This window comes from Myotis brandtii, unplaced genomic scaffold (genome assembly GCF_000412655.1).
Source record: "Myotis brandtii unplaced genomic scaffold, ASM41265v1 scaffold496, whole genome shotgun sequence".
Lineage (NCBI taxonomy): Eukaryota > Metazoa > Chordata > Mammalia > Chiroptera > Vespertilionidae > Myotis > Myotis brandtii.
The window spans coordinates 1068039-1090302 of NW_005368921.1; the positions used below are offsets into that span (position 1 = coordinate 1068039).

At 39.1% G+C, this 22264-nt stretch overlaps 2 protein-coding genes across 2 annotated transcripts in view; one reads left to right on the plus strand and one right to left on the minus strand.

Moving 5' to 3' along the window:
* The window catches only part of LOC102243387 (inner centromere protein-like), a 51619-nt gene that overhangs the window by 3243 nt on the left and 26112 nt on the right, over window positions 1–22264 (plus strand).
* LOC102249661 (S100P-binding protein) lies at window positions 12907–14132 on the minus strand. Its single transcript, XM_014548145.1, is given in 2 exon segments — window positions 12907–13961; window positions 13964–14132. Coding segments are annotated over 2 exon segments (1065 nt in total). The 5' UTR covers window positions 14106–14132; the 3' UTR covers window positions 12907–13038.

The following is a 22264-nucleotide window of genomic DNA, read 5'->3' on the forward strand; positions in this document are numbered from 1 at the left end:
TTTCCGGAGGATGAGGCCCAGAAATCAGGATTTTAAAAAGATTCCCAGGTGATTCTAATGTGCAGCCAACGTTGAGAACCACTGTATTAGAGGCTCATTTGTTCAATTACTACAAGTGAAGGATTATTTCACCTAAGTTATTTTTTTCATTAATTTTTGTTCTGCTAATGTTACTATTGGTATACTCCTTTCTGTCTTAGTTTCTCCATTTGTAAAGATAATCTGTTTTTCTGGGTAAAATATAAGTACTGAGAACTCTAACATAATCATCTGCCATTCATTCAGTGGATATTTTTCATTGTGCCAGGCCCAGAAATTAAAAGAACAGTTTCTGACTGCCCAGCCAAGGTCGCTCAGTGGTTGAGCATCGACCCATGAACCAAAAGGTCACCAGTTCAATTCCTGGTCAGGGCACGTGCTCAGGTTGCAGGCTCCACCCCACTGGGGCATATGGGAGGCAGCTGATCTCCCATTGATGTTTCTATCTCTTTCTCCCTCTCCCTTCCTCTCTCTTTAAAATCAATAAAAATATATTTTAAGAAAATAAAACAACAACAAAATAAAAAACAGTTTCTGACTATTGGAAGAAATGAGAAAGTCAGTGTTTAAAATTCCTAATGAGCCCTGGCCAGGTAGCTCAGTTGGTTAGAGTATTTTCCCAATATGCCAAGATTGTGGGTTCGATCCCTAGTCTGGGCACATATAAGAATCAACCTCTCTCTCTCTTTCTAAACTAAACTTAAAAAAAAAAAAATCCTAGCTGGTTTGGCTAAGTGGATAGAGCATTGGCCTGAGGACTGAAGAGTCTCGGGTTTGATTCTGGTCAAGGGCATGTACCTCGGTTGCTGGCTCAATCCCCAGCCCTGGTTGGGGTGCTTGTGGGAGGCAGCCAATCAATGTGTCTCTTTCACATCGATGTTTCCCTCTCTCTGCCTCTCCCCCTCCCTTCCACTCTTTCTAAAAATTAATGGGAAAATATTCTCAGGTGAGGATTAACAAAAATAATAAATAAGTAATTAAAATAAAATTTATCATAAAAATGCTAAGATGAAGACATATTCAGAGGAAGACATTTACCTAACTAGGCTCAGGGTAAAAGGGCAGCTGAGGAAAAGGGGGAGGGGCCTAAAGGAATGTTGGGTGATGGGAACCAATTCTGAAAGGATGAGAGATGTTCGCATGGGGATGAGGATAAAAATGTTCCCGACAGAGGTCTCTGCAAGAACTAACAGCATAGTAGAAACATCTGAGGGACTCTAGATCCGTGTGGTTGGAATGAAAGTTTGATTGGGTGTGAGAATGTGAACCAGTGAAGATGAGGATGTTGGTGGGGGTCTGCATTATGAAGAGTTTTCAACACTATGATAAGAATATTCAACTACATCTAAAGGCAGCTCCATAGTCAACCTTTCAAAGCTTCTCTACTTCACTTAAGCTCACCACCCCACTGCTTCACAAAGAAGCCCTCAGTTTCCTGCTGTTACATTTATAACCCCTGCAACTCCAAGTACTATTGACGAGGAGCCTTTCTTCACTCTCAGGTTAATCTCTCCACTTACTTGGCTCTATTTTTCAGCTTCCTCTATAACAGGGGTCCTCAAACTACGGCCCGCGGGCCACATGCAAATACAAAAATTGTATTTGTTCCCGTTTTGTTTTTTCACTTCAAAATTAGATATGTGCAGTGTGCATAGGCATTTGTTCATAGTTTTTTTTTAAACTATAGTCCGGCCCTCCAACGGTCTGAGGGACAGTGAACTGGCCCCCTGTATAAAGTTTGAGGACCCCTGCTCTATAATGACTCCATCCTTCAGCCTTTAAATATGCTCAAGTCTCTACCATCTTAAACAATCACTATACTAGTATTTTGACTCTTTGTATGAGTGTGATTACAAAGTTAAAGTATACTTCAGTTAAGCAGCTTTATGCAATTCAGATTTTTCATCAGTATTGCTCTTCTTTAAAAAATTGTGATATAATTGATATATTTTTACTCTTACTTATATTCCTTCTACCACCAAGTTTTTTGAAAGAGTCATTACACTTACAACTTCTTTCTCACTTCTCATTCATTCCTCAGTAATTGTGAAGCTAAGTGATGCTGCCATTATGTTGCTGGGTTTATGAGCTTTAAGGGATTCATTGGAGTTGAAAATTTAAATATGTTAATCAAGGCCACCAAATAGATTAATAAATTTTAAAATTGCTAAGACATCATTAGTAAGCACATGTATTTGAATAGGATTCAGATTTTGGCTAGAGCACTATGGTGCTGGTGCACATGTTTAAACTTGATGTTAGACCTTGATGGAGTAAATTAAATTTCATATAAATTTGAATGTATCTATGATATATTCCAGTATGCTTTCCTAAACTCCTCTGGTTTAGCAATTGCAAATCCAAATTTTTAGGACTGAAAAAGTATAAATAGGAACATGTGAAAAAATCACAATATATCATCACACTGGTTAGATTTACGATGCCTAAAATACACCTTCTATTTTGTCAAATAATGTCTCCTGTAATTTAGTTTCTCTGATGGCCATAAGGCTAGATTAGAGCAAATCTGAATCATTATAATATGAGCTTGTAGATTTTGCCAGAGTCCCTAAAAATATTTAAAAAAACTCTTTGAAGCCTAAAACTAATTTGAAAGATTTTGAAATAGCAAAAAGAAAAAACTTTCAGATTGTGGTTGATAGCATTTTAATACTTTTTTTTTTAACCTAAAGGATATTAAAGATGTTATACGAGTCTTGTATTACCATATAGTGAACAAAATTATTCTCTAAAAGACTAGCTAAATTAATTTTTAACCACACTTATCTACATTCCACAAGCCATAATTTCTCAAGATCTTATGTAATTTGAAGCTTTTTTACATCATCCACTTTTGCTAAAAGTTGTTACAGCCCTGGCCAGCGTGACTTAGTGGTTAGAGTGCTGGCCTGCACACCAAAGGGTCTTGGGTTCCATTCCTAGCCAGGGGCACATATCTGGGTTGCAGGTTTGATCCCTGGCCTGGTCTGGGAACCTGCTGGGGAGGCAACCAATCGATGTGTCTCTCTCGCATTGATATTTCTCTGTCCTCTCTCCTCTCTCTCTCTTTCTTCCCCTCCCCCCTGCCTTCCACTCTTTCTAAAAATCAATGGGGAAAGAAATATCCTCTGGTGAAGATTAACAACAACAAAAAAGTTATTGAAATTTTTGGATAAAGCAATTTTAGTTAATCAGGTTATTTATATAGTAACTACTACTAAGGTAAGATATTTTCAGAGTTAAGTATATTTATTCATTTATTTGCATTTATTATTCCAGTACAGTTTACTTTAATTTGGATGAAAAAAATCACAGTAAAAGTTACAGAAGGTGCCAAATAAATATATAATGTAAGAAATGATTACTTGCTGTTTTGTGAGAAATATTAAATACAGAAATTGGAAAAAAGTAATATTTCATATAAATTGTCTGGGATAGTTACAATACTGGTACTTGATTTCAGATTTTTCTAAAGTATATCTTAGTTTTGCTTTGCACAATTCTCATGTCTCTGTAGCAAAATTAAAAATGATTCTAAAACTATTTAAGGACCTAGAAACAACCCTAGTGTCCATCAGTAGATGAGTGGATAAAAAAGCTGCGGTACATTTACACCATGGAATACTATGCAGGAGTAAAAAAAAGAAGGAACTCTTACCCTTTGAGACAGCATGGAGGGACCTGGAGAGTATTATGCTAAGTGAAATAAGCCAGTCAGAGAAAGACAAGTATCACGTGATCTCACTCATATGTGGAATCTAATGAACAAAATAAACTGAGGAGCAAAATAGATTTAGAGACATAGAAGCATGGAACAGACTGTCAAATATCAGAGGGAAGGTGAGGGTCGGGGGTGGGAAGAGATCAACCAAAGAACTTGTATGCATATGTGCATAACTCCTGGACACAGACAATAGTGTGGTGAAGGCCTGGGGTGGGGAGTGGACTAGAATGGGTCAATGGGGAAGTAAAGGAGACATATGTAATACTTTCAACAATAAAGACTTTTTAAAAAACCAAGGAACTCTATAGGATCACGGTGTTTAACAGAATTTTCATTACTCAGCATACAAGCTCAAGAAGAGAGGAAAAATGGGTCATAAAATGATCAAATAGCCAACTTTTACTAGGACCATTTTCTTTTACTATTGTATTTATTCATCTGGTTCAAAATTCAAAAGGTACAAAAAGGGCATTTAGTGAAGTAACTCCTGTTTCTGTTTCCTAGACACCCGCTTTCCTTCCCCAGAGGCAAACACTGTGATTGGTTTTCTATATATCCTTTCAGATATATTTTATTCACTACTAAGCAATTATATATTTTCTCTTTTACACAATTGGTAGCATACTATAAGCACTGTTTTGTATTTTTTTTCTTTAAAACCTTTTTTACTATACATCTGGAGAACCTTCCAAATCACTACATAATGTGCTCCCTTCTATGGTTATGTAGTCTTCCATTGTCAGGATGTATCATTATTATTTTAAAAGTCTCCTCTTGGTGAATATTTGTGTTGTTTTCCATGTTTTGTCTTAATTAGAGTGACCATATTTCCTGGCTTGCGTGGAAATATTAATATAAATATTAATAGTGCCTTCTCTCTCTTTCAAAACTATCCCAATTTGAGCAATATGTTCTATGGCTACCATGGCTATTACAATGCTGCTGCAGTGAATGAGTTTATATATCTTGTAGTTTTGCAGGTTGCAGAGATAACTGTAGGATAAATTCCTAGAAGTAGAATTTCAGAGTCAAAAGGTGTGTGTGTGTGTGTGTGTGTGTGTGTGTGTGTGTGTTGTGTGTGTGTGTGTGTGTGTGTATTTGTAATTTTGAGAGCTGTTGCCAAATTGTCCACCATATTGGTCATACCCTTGTAAGAAAGTACTTGTTTTTCCACCCTCACCTCAGGTGATTTTGTTTGTTTGCCATTCCAATCAGTGTAAAATGGTGTCAGTGTTGTTTTTATTTACTTTTAAAAAATTATGAATGAGGTTGAGCATCTTTTTACATATTTAACAACCATCATACTTCACTTTTTATGTATTCAAATATTGGCTATTAGAGTTTTGATATTGATTTGTAGGAACTCTTCATATGTTTTGGAAATTAGCCTTTTGTGAAATGAGTTGAATATTTTCTTCCCTCTCCTGCTTCATAATGTGACTTTTAGTTTTCCTTTTGTGGTTTTTGCCATTAGGTATTTTTTATCATTATGTAGTCAGATTTCTCAATTTGTATTTTCTATTCAACGAATATCACCAAAATCCATTATTCAACTGGAAATTCACATTTAATTTTTCATTTCCTCATCTGTCACATCCTTTAATAGGTCTCAAATTAATCCACTTCTCCCCATTCCCGTTGTTACTACCCTGTTAAACTTCTCAATTTAGATCTCTCTCCTATCAGTTTCACTCACTTTCAAGTGTAGCTACAAGTGATCTTTCAGAAATGCAAATCTGGTTATGTTATATTTTTGTATAACCCACTAATGATTCCCCAACGCTAACATAATTTAAAATACAATAAAAAGTGAAGGGGAGGGGGTTAGAGATCAAGACAGTCAGCAAATGTGTTACTTTTGACTATGGGGAAAATTAAAAGAACAAGAACTAGAGAAGAACCTAGAGTTCAGAGGAAGAGCTTTTGTTTGTTTTGCATGTATGTGTGTTTTTCTTTTGACTTTTAAAAGTAATTAATGTGCTGAGGAGGGAAGCCAGTAGAGATGAAAAGGTTGAAGATAGTAGAAGAATATTACATGCTAAGAACATTGGGAGAAAGTGAGGTAGAAAGCTGGGGACTAAGAGAAGGCAGTAACTAGGGTGGGAAATATCTAAGAGCCTGCTGAGATTAGAAGTTTTGTAGTAGAAACATTTACACAGAAAAAAATACACCCGGTTTTATATATGGGAGTGCTATGAAACTTTCAAAGAACAGATAATCCCAAACTTGTGTACTTTGTTCCAAGAAATAGAAAAAAGGGAAACTTCTTTTATTAATTTAGTATAATCTTTAAAACAAAAACCCGATAAGGACAGCATAAGAAAAGTAAATTATAAGACATAAATGCAAAAGTATATATCTCAAAGATGCTAGAATGGATTAACACTGGGAAGAAATATGCATAATTTACCACATGAACAGATTAAGAGAGGAAATCTGTTTGATCCTCCTGATCATTGCAAAAAAAGTATTTGATAAAATTAAATACTATTCATTTTCAAGGCTCTTAGCAACAGAAGGAACATTCTGATAAACCTGATACAGGCTTTATCAGGAAACAGGCCTGGTATCAAAACTTCCATTAAATATTTTATTGGAGGTTTTTTGTTTTAAAACAAATCTATTTTTTAAAATATATTTTTATTGATTTCAGAGAGGAAAGGAAAGGGAAAGAGAGATAGAAACATCAGTGATGTGAGAGATTCATTGATGGGCTGCCTCTTGCACGCCCCACACTGGGGGATCGAACCTAGAACCCATGCAAGTGCCCTGACCGGCAATCGAACTGTGACCCCCTGGTTCATAGTTCAACGCTCAACCACTGAGCCACACTGGCTGGGCCTTATTGGAGGTTTTATTGTCCAATAAGACAAGAAAAAGAAATAAATGGTATAAGGATTATAAGAAAAGAAAGAAAATTGTCATTATTTACAAATGGTATTTATGAGGAAAATCTAAGTGAATCTATAGGTAAATTGTTGGGACTAATAAGAGAGTTTAACAAGGTTACTAGATCAAAGATCATTGTCCATAATTCAATAGTGTTCCTATACTGAAGTAATAATTATGCTTATTTTTTTAAAGTTGCATTGTGATAACATTAGAAACTGAGAAGTACATATGAGCAAACCTAACACAGGCTGCATACGAATTTTATGGTAAAATTATTAAATGGAAAGGTATACCATATATTGCAAATTCGAAGATGGCTCCCATGATCCCTGCCGGGTGATATTCATGCCCTTGTGTAATCCCCTCCTCTTGAGTATGACTGGACTTATGATTTGCTTCAAACAAATAGAATATGGCAAAGGTGACTCTCCCTTGTTGATTCCATGCTGTGAGCTGCCGTGAGGAGAGGGCCGCATGGCAAGGAACTGAAGGCAGCTCCCAGCAAGAAACTGCAAGGAATTGAATGCTGCCAAAACTCATGTCACAGACGGGCTCATTCCCAGCCTGGAGCCTGAGATGAGAACTCAGCCCTGGCCAATACTCTGCAGCCTAGATAGGCCATCCCTAAATATCTGACCCATGGAAACTGAGAGATAGTAAACGTGTTGCTTTACACCACTAAGTTTGCAGTAGTATTGTGATGCAGCCAATGGATAACTTATAGACATCTTAAGTGGAGGGAATAACTCAGTATCAAAAAATGGAGGTTCTCAAAGTAATTTTTTAAAATATATTTTTATTGGTTTCAGAGAGGAAGGGAGAGGGAGCGAGGGAGAGAGAGAAACATCAATGATGAGAAAGAATCATTGATCAGCGGCCTCCTGCATGCTCCCCATTGGGGATCGAGCGTGCACCTGGGCATGTGCCCTTGACCAGAATCAAAACTGGGACCCTTCAGTCTACAGGCCAATGCTCTGTCCACTGAGCCAAACCAGCCAGGTTTCCTTAAAGTAATTTATAAATTTAACACAATTCCATTAAAAATCTCAACAGCATTTTGCACAGAATTTGCATGAATCCTAACATTTTTGTGGAAGACAAAACAGAGCAGACATCCTTGCTTTGTTCCTGGTTTTAGGGGGAATGTAGTCAGTCTTTCAGCATTAAGTATGATGTTAACTGCAGGTATGTTTTTTTTATTTGTTCTTTATGAAATTGAGAAAATTTCCTATTAGTTGAGAGATTTTATCATGAATGATTATTAGGTATTGTCAAATGCTTATTCTATATCTACTGATGTGGATTTTGTCCTTTATTCTATTAATATGTCATATTGTATTACTTTGATTTTTGGATATTTAACCAGCCTTACATTCTTGATCATAATGTATAACCTTTTTTTATATATTTCTGAATTCAATCTGCTTATATTTTGTTAAGATATTTTACATCCATATTCATAAGGGATATTTGTATATAGTGTTTTTTATGATACCCAGTCAGCTTTTAACCGAATAGTCTTAGTGACTTTTGATAATCATTGCCTAGATCAGCTGTTTCACTAGGGGTTGCAAAGTGCTGCTGTTCTGTCATTCCTTTTTTGTTGTTGTTAACCTTCACCCAAGGATATTTTTCCCATTGATTTTTAGAGAATGTGGGAGGGACAGAGGGAGGGGAGGGATGGAGGGAAAAAGAGGGTGGGGGGGGGAGAGAGAGAGAGAGAGAGAAACATCGATGGGAGAAAGACACATCGATTGGTTGCCTAAGTTGGTTAGGTAATTCCTCTAAAGGTGATTGGTTAGAGTTTTAAAAATTTAGCCCTAGCCGGTTTTCTCAGTGGATAGAGCATCGGCCTGTGGACTGAAGTGTCCTAGGTTCGATTCCAGTCAAGGGCACATGCCCAGGTTGTGGGCTCGATCCCCAGTAAGGGGCGTGCAGGAGGCAGCCAATCAATGATTCTCTCTCATAATTGATGTTTCTATCTCTCCCTCCCCCTCTCCCTTCCTCTCTGAAATTAATAAAAATATGTTTTAAAAAATAAAAATAAAAATTTATTATGCCAGCGGTGTGGTTGAGCATGGCCTTATGAATCAGGAAATCATGGTTCCATTCCTGGTCAGGGCACATGCCTGGGTTGTGGACTCGCTCTCCAGTGTGGGGTGTGCAGGAGGCATTCTTTCTCATCATTGATGTTTCTCTCTCTCTCTCTCTCTCTCTCTCTCTTCCTCTCCCCCCCCTAAAATCAATAGAAATATATTTTTAAAATTTTATTATGAATTTATGAACTTTAATAACTTTGATGTGTTTACATTCTTTGCAATTGTTATTCTTTTTGATGCTCAAATTGTCCCATCTTTGGCAGTGGGAATCGCCTCTAATTGACTCTTGAATTTCTTCACACCACCCTAGTAGTTTTGTGGGTTTTATTTTGATGGTTGACAGATTCTCTTTTTTTTATTATTGATTTCAGAGAGGAAGGGAAAAGGAGAGAGAGATAGAAACATCAACAATAAGAGAGAATCACCGATCAGCTGCCTCCTGCACGCCCCCCACCGGGGATCAAGTCTGCAACCCTGGCGTTTGCCCTTGACTAGAATCAAACCGGGACCTTCTAGAGTGCAGGCCGACTCTCTATCCACTGAGCCAAACCAGCCAGGGCGACAGATTCCTTTATTAACAATAAAAACTTCACATTTGTTACAATAGAAAAATAAATGTTTTAATGAATACTTAAATGAAAACTAGGACCTCATAGTTTTTAATGTGGATTTTTAATGTGTGCTAGGTTTGATGTATATCTTAGAAGAACTTGCTAGAATCATTAGGGTATAACTGTAAAAAAGTCATTTACTTAATAGCTTTCCCAAATAGTAGTTCCCCTGAAATTAAAACAGAAAGTAAAATTTCTATTTATATCTATGTTTATTTATTTACCCGGGTGTATGCCCTGACGGGAAATTGAATCGTGACCTCCTGATTCACAGATCGAGACTCAACCATTGAGCCACACCAGCCAGGCTATACCTACATTTAGATATGACTCACAACACGTATCAATCTTAATTTTATGATTTTGATATTACCTCTTACAAGGTACTCATTAAAAATTCAAATCTTGCCCTAACCGGTTTGGCTCAGTGGATAGAGCGTCGGCCTGCAGACTGAAAGGTCCCAGGTTTGATTCCGGTCAAGGGCATGTACCTTGGTTGCGGGCATATCCCCAGTGGGAGGTGTGCAGGAGGCAGCTGATCGATGTTTCTCTCCCATCGATGTTTCTAACTCTCTATCCCTCTCCCTTCCTCTCTGTAAAATCAATAAAATATATTTTAAAAAAATTCAAATCTCATTTTGAGATCATTAATTTGAGGTATGCAGTAAAACAACCCAGCAGTTTTTGATAGCTTCCTTCCTTACTAGTATGAATATGCTTTGTATATATTGTCTTTTCTTAATTTTACCATTGTATCTTTCGGATATATTCCTGTGAATAGAACTGTTAGGTTGAAGGGTAAAAGCATATGTAATTTGGCTAGATAGGGTGAAAAAAAGGAGTTATGCAATTTGGCCCTTCCACAAAAAATATATACAAGTGCTATTTTAACACAGTATCTCCAACAGTTTGTTGTTAGGCTTTTGGATTTTTGCCAGTCTGATAGCTGAGAAACAGTGTGTCTCCGTGTAGTTTTAATTTACAGTGATGGCGAACCTATGACACGCGTGTCAGAGGTGACACGCGAACTCATTTTTTTGGTTGATTTTTCTTTGTTAAATAGCATTTAAATATATAAAATAACTATCAAAAATATAAATCTTTGTTTTACTATGGTTGCAAATATCAAAAAGTTTCTATATGTGACACAGCACCAGAGTTAAGTTAGAGTTTTTCAAAATGCTGACACGCCGAGCTCAAAAGGTTCGCCATCACTGATTTAGCATATTTTTATGTTCAACAACACATTTTAACACATTATGATAGTGAGCCTACATTAACATATAAAGAAAGAAATATGCCATTAGCTATCTAAAGCTTAATGAGTTGGCTCTGACCCTCAAGCTGCACGTATGTACTTAGATTTGCAGTAAGGAATAAGACAGAATATCTCATACTTATAAAATGCTTTGTAATCAACAAAGTCCTTTTAACAGTCATTATCCGATTTGACTGTCATGTGTAGAGGTTCAGAACAGTCCTCCCCAAAATGTGCTACTTTGGCATGTGAATTATTTTGAGCTGAAGGTATTCAAGCCCTGCAGGCTCACAAGAAACATTTAGTTCTCCCTTAAAGAATTTAAATTAGGGGCCTTGCCCATAATTAGAGTTATCACCAGAAATAATTTTTTATGACCTACCTATAGGGCAGGGCAAACTGTCTAATTACTGAACGTCTGCTTTTCTTATTGTCCTGCAATGACCTTCTCCCTTCTGAAGCCCAACGTGACCTCTTAGCTTAGAATGTCAAATACACCACATTTTCCTTTTCTGTCTTTGAACCTCTTGTGTAGGTGGGGTCTCTGATTCTCTCTGTATGTGGTGTTCCCATGCATACGTATATATTCAATTTCTTTTCTCATTAATCTATCTCATGTCTATTTAAATATTAGACCGACTGAAAAAAACCTAGGAGTGTGCAGGGAAGTTTCTTCCTCCCCACAATGATAATCTCTGAGAGAGCTCAGATACTATGTTCATGTTGTAGAAGAGGAAACTGATATTTTAAAATCTTTTTAAAAATATTTTTTATTGATTTCAGAGAGGAAGGGAGAGGGAGAGAGAGTTAGAAACATCAATGATGATAATCACTGATGGGCTGCCTCCTGCACACCCCTTCCTGGGGATTGGGCCCGCAAACCTGGCATGTGCCCGTGACTGGAATCAAACCCAGGCCCCTTCAGTCTGCAGGTCAACGCTCTATCCATTGAGCGAAACCAGCTAGGGCAGGAAACTGATATTTTAAAATATTGAAAATTTCCAGTTTAATACAGCAAATGGCAGAGCTAGGTTTAAATTTCAAACTTTTGATCAGAGTACAAATTCTATGCTTTGTTTTCCTGTTACAGTATTTGCTAAAAGATGCATGACCTATTTTATCCAAGAGATGGCAGTGTTCTCTTAATAGTCATTGGGAATTCTCTTTCCCATCGGAGATGCTTAAAAGGAAGTGAAAATTGTATTCTTTCAGCTAACATTCCTGAGCATAAAGTATGTTTAGAAGTTAAAGATAAAAAGATTAGTAAACTTGGTGTTTGCTTCCTAGGAGCTCACAGTCTGGGTCCAAGAGGTGGGGCAATCAAGCAGAGTTAAAAACATAAAAATTTTGTACAAAATGCCAAACCAGCTAGGGACTACAAATTTATTTATTTTTTAAAAATTTAATGACATTAAACACAACTGCTACAAGGGAAAAACCATGATAAAGAGGAGGCACCAAACTTGTTTCATAACTGATCCTGACAAAAACTCAAAGCAGGGCCTGCATTAGATGCAAAATTGCAGGTTATTTCCGGCTCTTTACCTCTAAGTAAACTACATAAACACATGTTTACTCTGCTTTATCAATTCCCCTGTGGTGAGAATGTCATCCTGGATGAAGAAAGGTAGGTAGGCAGTTAAATGTATGTAACATAAAATACAGTAACGATTCGACATGAAATACTAGACTTAGAGGCCAACACCAAATATAAGATATGCATCTTTAAAAACATATTAAAACTCCAGATTTTACCCACCAGCTTCTTTAAGGCGGGCATGCCTAATAATGAGTTTTCTTTGGCTGTTTTTTTCTCCTTGAAGAATATTATGTTAACTGCTAGAGAACAGTTCTCTCCTCCTCCAGTCCAACAGATTTAATTAAGCTGCTAAAGCTTTGGAAAAACAGAATTATTTGAGCAAAGAGGAAATGTGATTGTCACATTTTATAGTTAACCTGTCACTCATATGATTTGGCAAAGGCGATGCTCCCATTACAGATTTAGGATTAAACCCTTTTGCAGCAGGAAGGTAGGAACATGAGTCCTAGATTTTGGCCTAAGCAAAACACTGTCTCTTCAGAACTTGGGTTATCTATGGGGAACTAGACAGTTGCAATGCTAGTTATTCCAGCTATGATTAATTTTAGCTATGCTGTAAAGAAACAAAAACTGTATCATCTTAACACTGCTTAAACACATGCATGCACGCACGTACGCACGCCTGAAGGATTTTATACAAAAAATTTCATGTCGGCAATGGGCATTTCCAAAAGGCAAAAGGTTCTTTAAATAAAAATCTTGTGAAAAATAAAATTCAAAATCTGCCAAGCACAAAACAGCAGAAGATGAGATGCTGCTCTGGACAGGGACCTTCACTGCTAATGGGGTGAGACACATGGACTGTACTGGATACCTTAGAGACTCTGGAACCGCTGGTGGCTTCGCTCGTTCCTGTCAACCCACTGAGTCAGACTGTATCTTTCCAGAGGTTTCTGTCGGGACCGGGCATAGTTTTGAATGGTGAGGTCCGAAGGATGCGGATGGTTATGCATATGATGAACTTGATCCATCAAAGAACACAGTTCCACCAAGGCACCTTGGTTAGAATCCACTGAGTCTTTTATATGATGAGCAAAAATCCTGACGTAAGTTTGCTTCTTCCGTTCTAGATCTGATTGTGAAAACGTCAAAACATTAGTCCTAGTTTTGGCTTGTAGAACAGGAATAACTTTGCCTATTCTCTCAGGAACTTTCAGCTTCCCAGAATCCTTGTCAAGAATATCTTTGTTTGGTGAACTGGTAACAACTGTAAACTTCATTTCACAACTTGATTTATGTGATCCATTTCTCCAGGATGACCCTAAATGAGGAGTCTCTGAATGGTCCAAGATCTGAGTGATTATAGGTGTAGGTTTCTTACTATCAGGCATACTTTTTTCACGGACAGTTTGTTGAAAGTTATTACTTGAAGGAGAAGGGAGCGAGGGCCCATCCCAGGAAGAGTTATTGGGGATGATCCCTTCAGAATTAGTGCAAAGTTTGCTCTTTTTTGGGCTAAGACCATCTTCTCTCATCCCTTCTCCAAGGGAGGAGGGTTTTTCAATATCTTTGGGTGTATCAGTCTTGTCCTTATTAAGCACAACATCACAAGCTGTTGGATTAAATGGTGCAACAACTGTTAATTTTACAAGATTCTTTTCTAGTGCAAAGGGTCTGTTTAATGGTTTTGCAGGAGTTGGTCCCTGACCAACTAATGTACTCTGAGGTAATTTGAAGAGGCCAGGAGTCTCAGCTACTGGTCCAAGGCTGTCCAATGTATTTTCCTCATCCTCATCTGTAGATCACCATCCCTCAAGTACTTCTCTATCTCTTCCTCCGTGAAGCTGAAATGGCCATCATCTCCTTCACTCAGGTCCAGCAAGGAGTCATCCAATACATCCTCATCCAAGGAACCCCTAGAGGGCACTAGTGGGCACATCATATCTCCGGAAGCGGGGCCAAAGCCTGGGCGAAGACCTCTACAAATTTATTTTTTTTTAAGTATCATATTTTGCTCAACAGCTTTTATTTTATTTATTTATTTTTATGTATTTTTATTGATTTCAGAGAGGAAGGGAGAGGGAGAGAGAGATAGAAACATCAATGATGAGAGAGAATCATTGATTGGCTGCCTCCTGTACACCCCACACTGGGGATCAAGCCTGCAACCCCGGCATGTGCCCTCACCATGAATCGAACCGTGACCTGCTGGTTCATAGGTCAGATGCCCAACCACTGAGCAACACTGACATAATTAACTCCGCCCCCCCCTCAAATTCATAATAAACTTTTGACATCAGTTCACAGTCTGGGTCATTTTACCTCCACAGCTGTCAACTTGGACAGATTGTAAAAACCTAGAGTTTTGTATTAGTTCATGTAAAATAGAATTTATTTGATGCTGCCTACTTTTAGAGCAGAGAAATGGTGTTAAATCTTAGGATGCATGAAAACCCCACATTTTTTCCTACATACATTTCTATTTCTTAGAGTAATAGGACTCTAGCGAAATGGGAGTTGAGGTGTCTTGTATCTAGTGTGCTTTGGTGTTCTGTATTATGTTTTCCTTTTTTCTAGAGAAAGAGATGGTTCATCAATTTCCAGGAGATTGAAAGTTATGAAAAGAATTTCTGAATAATCAGATTGTTTGGAAGGCAGAGAATGAAAAGAAATTAGATTGAAACTTCTTATTCGGTATTGCTAGTTATAAAGTTTAGTCTGCCTAGTTCTCATATAATCTTTTCTTAAAAACATTTTTTAATCCTCACCCAAGGAAATGTTTTTTATTGATTTGAGAGAGAGGAAGGGAGAGAGAGAGAGAGAGAGAGAGAGAGAGAGAGAGGAACATGATGTGAGAGAGAAACATTGATGGTTTGCCTCCTTTATGCACCCTGACTTGGAATGGAACCAACCACCTTTTGGTGTATGGAGCTACACTCCAGCCAACTGAGCAACACTGGCCAGGGTCTTTTAAAATAATTGTTCGTCCTGTGCACCAAGAGATTGCTGGTTCAATTCCTGGTCAAGGGCACATGCCTGCGTTTCTGGCTGCATCCCCAGTACGGGGCAAGCAGGAGGCAGCCAATTGATGTTAGGCTCTCAAATCACTGTTTCTTTCCCTCTCCCTTCCTCTCTCTCTAAAAATCAATAAACTATTCTTAAAATTTTTATTGAATTTATTAGGGTGACATTGGTTAATAAAGTTATATAGGTTTCAGGTGTACAATTACATAATACATCATCTGTATATTATATTGTGTAGTCACCACTCCAGTTCAAGTCTCCTTCCATCACCATTTATCCCCCCTTTACCTGCTCCACCTCCCCTCTCCCTTTCCCTCTGGTAATCGCCATACTGTTGTGTGTCTGAGTTTTTTTCTTTCTTTGCCTAATCCCTTCACCTTTTTCACTCAGCTCCCCAAGCCCCATCCCCTCTGACTTGTATCTTTTGAGTGTAACTAAGATACTAGTTTTTGGAAATGTTCACTTCAGATCACCAAATCTGGGTTATACAATACCCAGAGGGCTACACACTGGGGACAGTAGAGTAATTAATCATAATGGAGCTAACATCTATTGAGTGTTTACCAAGTGCCTGGCACATTTATTTGTTTGTTTATTTATTTATTTATTTTTTGTTAATCCTCACCCGAGGATATTTTTCCCGTTGATTTTTAGAGAGAGTGGAAGGGAGGGGGAGAGACAGAGAATTTATTTATTTATTTATTTATTTAATCTTTTGTTAATCCTCACCCGAGAATATTTTTCCATTGATTTTTAGAGAGTGGATGGGAGGGGGAGAGAGAGAGAGAGATTGATTGGTTGCATCCTGCACAAGGCCCAGGGATGGAGCCTGCAACCCAGGTGCGTGCCCTTGACCGGAATTGAACCTGGGACCCTTCAGTCCACAGGCCAAAACTCTATCCGCTGAGCTGGTCATTTGCCTAGGGCTCATATTTAATTTTTTTGAGGAAACTCCATACTGTTTTCCATAATGGCTGCACCAGTCTGCATTCCCACCAGCAGGGCAGTAGGTTTCCCTTTTCTCCACATCTTCTCCAGCACTTGTCATTTGTTGATTTGTTGATGGTAGCCATTCTGACAGGTGTGAGGTGATACCTCATTGTCATTTTAATTTGCATCTCTCTGATGATCAGTGACTGAGCATTTTTTATATGTCTCTTGGCCATCTGAATGTCCTCTTTGGAGAAGTGTCTATTTAGGACCTTTGCCCATTTTTTAATTGGATTGTTTGTTTTCCTTTTGTTAAGTTGTATGAGTACCTTATATATTTTGGATATTAACCCTTTATCAGATGTATCATTGCCAAATATGTTCTCCCATACAGTGGGCTCCCTTTTTGTTTTGTTGATGGTTTCTTTTGCTGTGCAGAAGCTATTTATTTTGATGTAGTCCCATTTGTTTATTTTCTCCTTCCTTTCCTTTGCTAGACAGTGGTCGGCAAACTCATTAGTCAACAGAGCCAAATATCAACAGTACAATGATTGAAATTTCTTTTGAGAGCCAAATTTTTTAAACTTAAACTATAGAGGTAGGTACATTGTTATTAACTTAATTAGGGTACTCCTAAGGCTTAGGAAGAGCCACACTCAAGGGGCCAAAGAGCCGCGTGTGGCTCATGAGCCGCAGTTTGCCGACCACGGCCCTAGGAGATGTATCCACAAACATATTGCTATGAGAAATGTCTGAGATTTTGCTGACTGTGGTATCTTCTAGGATTTTTTTATGTTTTCATGAGTTACATTAAGTCTTTTTTCCATTTTGAGTTTATTTTTATATATGATGTAAGTTGGTGGTCTAGTTTCTTTCTCTTTTTTTTTGCACGTATCTATCCATTTTCCCCAGCACCATTTATTGAAGAGACTGACTTGACTCCATTGTATGCTTTTTTGTCCTTTGTCAAATATTAATTGAGTGTAATGGCTTGGATTGATTTCTGGGGTCTCTGTTCTGTTCCATTGATCTATATGCCTGTTCTTGTGCCAGTACCAGGGTGCCTCTAATTTCTGAACCTTTCTGTAATTTTAGAGGAGAATCATCTTTTTTCCTTGTTTTCTTTCTATTAGGTTTTAGCTTTTTTCTCTCTTCTAAGTTATATATCATTTATCTATCTGGTCTCCAGCATCTAAAATATTGGGATCTGTTATCTGTTTTCTTTTTGTCTTTTTTTATACCTCTAACATTTATGACTTTTTTATTCCTTTTATAATAATTTTAGTTGGATTTGGGAGGCGTTAGAGAAAATTACATATATTCAATTAAAAATCTCCTATTCACTCTTCATCTCCTTCCAATATGGTTTCTGTCCCCACTGTCCCACTAAAACAGGTCATCATAACCATCAGGTACTTTCCCCCCAGCTTTATTCAGATATAATTGACATATAACATGTGTAAATTTAAGGTGTAGCAATATAATGATTTGATACATGTACATACTGCGAAATGTTTACCACACTAAGGTGAGTTAACACAACCTTCACCTCACATAATTATTTTGTTGTTGTTTTTGTTATGGTGAGCTCATTAAAGCTCTACTGTCCAGAAAATTTCAAATATACAATACAATATTGTTAACTATAATCACCATGCCATACATTAGATTCCTGGAACGTATTCATTTTATAACTGGAAGTTTGTACCTTTTGACCAATATTTCCCCATTTCCCCCACCCCTCAGCCCTTGGCAACCATCATTCTACTCTGAGTTTGATGTTTTTAGATTCCACATATAAATGAGATCATACAGTATTTGGCTAGAATTCTCTGTATAACTTATTTCACTTAGCAAAATGCCCTCCAAGTCCTTCCAAGTTATGTCAGGATTTACGTTATTTTTTTTTTTTTATGTCTGAATAACATACCATTATCTATACTAATAAAAGGTAATATGCTAATTAGGGCGGATGTCTTCCGGATGTCCATCCGGACAAAGCCACAGTGGCTGTGAGGCCCGGGGCTCAGGCAGCTGTGAGCCCTGGCAGCTGCGAGGCCCAGGGATCAGGCCTCACAGCCGCCGCAGCCAGCAGTGGCAGCAGCATCAGGGTGATGGGGGCAGCGCCTTCCCCTGATCATCCCAGTCACCTCCCACAGAGGGAGGCCAGACTGTGGCCGTCAGTAGGACATCCCCTGAGGGCTCCCAGACTGTGAGAGGGGGCAGGTCAGGCTGAGGGACCCCCCCCCACCCCCCGCAGTGCACGAATTTTCATGCACTGGGCCTCTAGTGTAAAATAATTGTGAATAATATTTGGATACATTTTACATTATTGTCTTCATCTTTAATAATCAAATTCTCTTTTATTGAATTGATATAACATTTTAATCCATTCTCTATCATTTGAATCTCTTCTTTTTTTCCTCCCAGGGTATTAATTGTTATTTTTAATCTTGGTAAGAGAAATAAAATTAGTAAAGGACTATTGGGTACCCTCTAAACTAGGGGTAGAGAACCATTTTTCTGCCAAGGGCCATTTTGATATTTATAACATAATTCGTGGGCCATACAAAATATCAATTTAAAAATTAGTCTGCTGTATTGGTCAAACATTTATTTTTAATTTTTATTATTTTTAAATTTTCAGGCAGTGCCAGGCTGGCCAAGGCCGGTGCCAGCGGGGGGCCCTCTGATTGCCCCGCTGGTCACCCCACAGATCCACCCTGATTGCCAGCCATGCCTAGAGATCCTACCCATGCATGAATTTCGTGCACCGGATCTCCAGTGTGTGTGTGTGTGTGTGTGTGTGTGTGTCATCAGTAGGACATCATTAGGACATCCCCTGAGAGCTCCCAGACTATGAGAGGGGGTAGGCCAGGCTGAGGGACCACCCCACCAACACCAGTGCATGAATTTTCGTGCACAGGCCTCTAGTCCTATATAATAAAAGCCTAATATGCAAATTGACTGAACGGTGGAACGACCTGTGGAACAACCGGTTGCTATGATGCACACTGACCACCAGGGGGCAGATGCTCAATGGAGGAGCTGCCCCCAGCCCGCAGGTGCCAGGCCAGCCAAGGCGGGTGCCAGCGGGGCCCCCCAATCACCCCACTGGTTGCCCCACAGAGGGAGGCAACCAGCGGCGGCAGTGGGGGGCGAAGTCGGCAAGCAGGCAGTGCCAGGCTGGCCAAGGCCGGTGCCAGCGGGGGGCCCTCTGATTGCCCCGCTGGTCACCCCACAGATCCACCCTGATTGCCAGCCATGCCTAGAGATCCTACCCATGCATGAATTTCGTGCACCGGATCTCCAGTGTGTGTGTGTGTGTGTGTGTGTGTGTGTGTGTGTGTGTGTGTGTATCACATTTTCTTTACCTGTTTATCCATTGATGGTGGGCACTTTGGTTGTTTCCATGACTTAGTTATTGTGGCTAATACTGCAGTGAACATGGGAGTACAGATGCCTCTTAAGATAGTGGTTCCATCTCCTTAGGATATATACCCAGAAGTGGGATTGTTGGAACTGATGAAGTTCTATTTTTAATTTTTTGAGGAAGCTCCATACTGTTTTTATTTTTTTTTTATTTTTGTGGATGTGGATGTGTGTGTGGGTGTGTAGGTCCAGACTGTTTTCAATTCTACATTCCCACCAATAGTGCTTCAGGATTCCCTTTTCTTCACATCTTTGCCAGCATTTGTTATTTCTTGTTTGTTTGTTTGTTTGTTTTTTATTTTTTATTTTTTAATATATTTTATTGATTTTTCACAGAGAGGAAGGGAGAGGGATAGAGAGTTAGAAACATCAATCATCAATCAGCTGCCTCCTGCACACTCCCCACGGGAGATGTGCCCGCAAGCAAGTACATGCCCTTGACCGGAATTGAACCTGGGACCCTTGAGTCCACAGGCCGACGCTCTATCTGCTGAGCCAAACCGGTTAGGGCTGTTTGTTTGTTTTTTAAATAAGTCATTCTAACAGGAGCTGGGGATCAAAACTGCAACCCAGGTACATGCCCTTGACCGGAATTGAACCTGGGACCCTTGAGTCCACAGGCCGACGCTCTATCTGCTGAGCCAAACCGGTTAGGGCTGTTTGTTTGTTTTTTAAATAAGTCATTCTAACAGGAGCTGGGGATCAAAACTGCAACCCAGGTACATGCCCTTGACTAGGACTTGAACCTGAGATGCATTGGTGTGTACAGGGCTGATGCTCTAGCAGCCACTGAGAACACCAGTTTGGGCACAAAGGAAAAGTTTCTGACAGAAATTAAAGGTGTTACTTCAGTGAACACATGAGTGATAAGAAAGAGAAACAGCCTTATCGCTCATATGGAGAAAGTTGTCGTGGTCTGGATAGAAGGCCACACCAGCCACAGCACTCTTAAGCCAAAGCCTACTCCTGAGCAAGGCCCTCACTTTCAATACTATGAAGGCTGAGAGAGGTGAGAGCTGCAGGAGGAAAGTGTGAAGATAGAAGTTGGTTTATGAGATTTGAGGAAAGTAGCCGTCTCCGTACATAACAGTGCAAAGCACAGCTCTGGTTGAGTGTCCCGTGGACCGAGAAGAGAAGTCTCCAGTTTGATTCCAGGTCAGGGCGCTGCCCAGGCTGGGGTCTCCATTCCCAATAGGGGGCATACAGGAGGCAGCCAATCAATGATGTTCCTCTCTCATTGATGTTTTTCTCTCTCCCTCTTCCTTCCTCTCTCTCTACAATTAATAAAAACATATATGTATCTGTATATATATATATATATATAATTTTAAAAGTACAAGGTGCAGCAGCAAGTGCTGATGTAGACGCTGCAGCAAGTTATCCAGAAGATCTAGCTGAGATAACTAATAAAGGCATCTACAGTAAATAACAGATTTTCAATGTAGACAAAACAGCCTTGTACTGGAAGAAGATGCCATTTAGGACTTTCAGTACAGGGGGCAGCCAATCAATGATGTTCCTCTCTCATTGATGTTTTTCTCTCTCCCTCTTCCTTCCTCTCTCTCTACAATTAATAAAAACATATATGTATCTGTATATATATATATATATATAATTTTAAAAGTACAAGGTGCAGCAGCAAGTGCTGATGTAGACACTGAAGCAAGTTATCCAGAAGATCGAGCTGAGATAACTAATAAAGGCATCTACACTAAACAATGGATTTTCAATGTAGACAAACAGCCTTGTACTGGAAGAAGATGCCATTTAGGACTTTCATAGCTAGAGAGAAGCCAATGCCTGGTTTCAAAGCTTCAAAGGGCAGGCTGACTCTCTTATCAGGGGCTAATGTAGCTGGTGATTTTAAATTGAAGCCAATGATCATTTACCATCCCCAAACCCTAGAGCCCTTAGTAGATTTATGCCAAAGGTACTTGGCCTGTGCCTTATCAGTGGAACAATCAAGTCTGGATGACAGTATATCTGGTTACAACATGGTTTATTAAATATTTTAGCCCGCTATTGGGACCTACTGCTCAGACAAAAAAGATTCTTTTCAAAATATTACTGTTCATTGACAATGCATCTGGACACCCAAGAGCTCTGATGGAGATGTACAAGGAGATTAAAGTATTCATGGAACACAACATTCATGAGTCAAGGAGTAATTTTGATTTTCAAGTCTTATTATTTAAGAAACAAATTTCAGGCCTGGCTACTGTGGCTCAGTTGGTTAAGCATCATCCCGTGCACCGAAAGGTTGCCAGTTTGATTCCGTCAGGGCACATGCCCAGGTTGCGGTTTTGGTCCGGGTCCGGGGTGGGTACGGGAGGCAACCGATCGATGTTTCTCTTTCACATCGATGTTTTCTCTCTCTCTCTCTCTCTCCAAAAAAGATTCTTTTCAAAATATTACTGTTCATTGACAATGCACCTGGACACCCAAGAGCTCTGATGGAGATGTACAAGGAGATTAAAGTATTCATGGAACACAACATTCATGAGTCAAGGAGTAATTTTGATTTTCAAGTCTTATTATTTAAGAAACAAATTTCAGGCCTGGCTACTGTGGCTCAGTTGGTTAAGCATCATCCCGTGCACCGAAAGGTTGCCAGTTTGATTCCGTCAGGGCACATGCCCAGGTTGCGGTTTTGGTCCGGGTCCGGGGTGGGTACGGGAGGCAACCGATCGATGTTTCTCTCTCACATCGATGTTT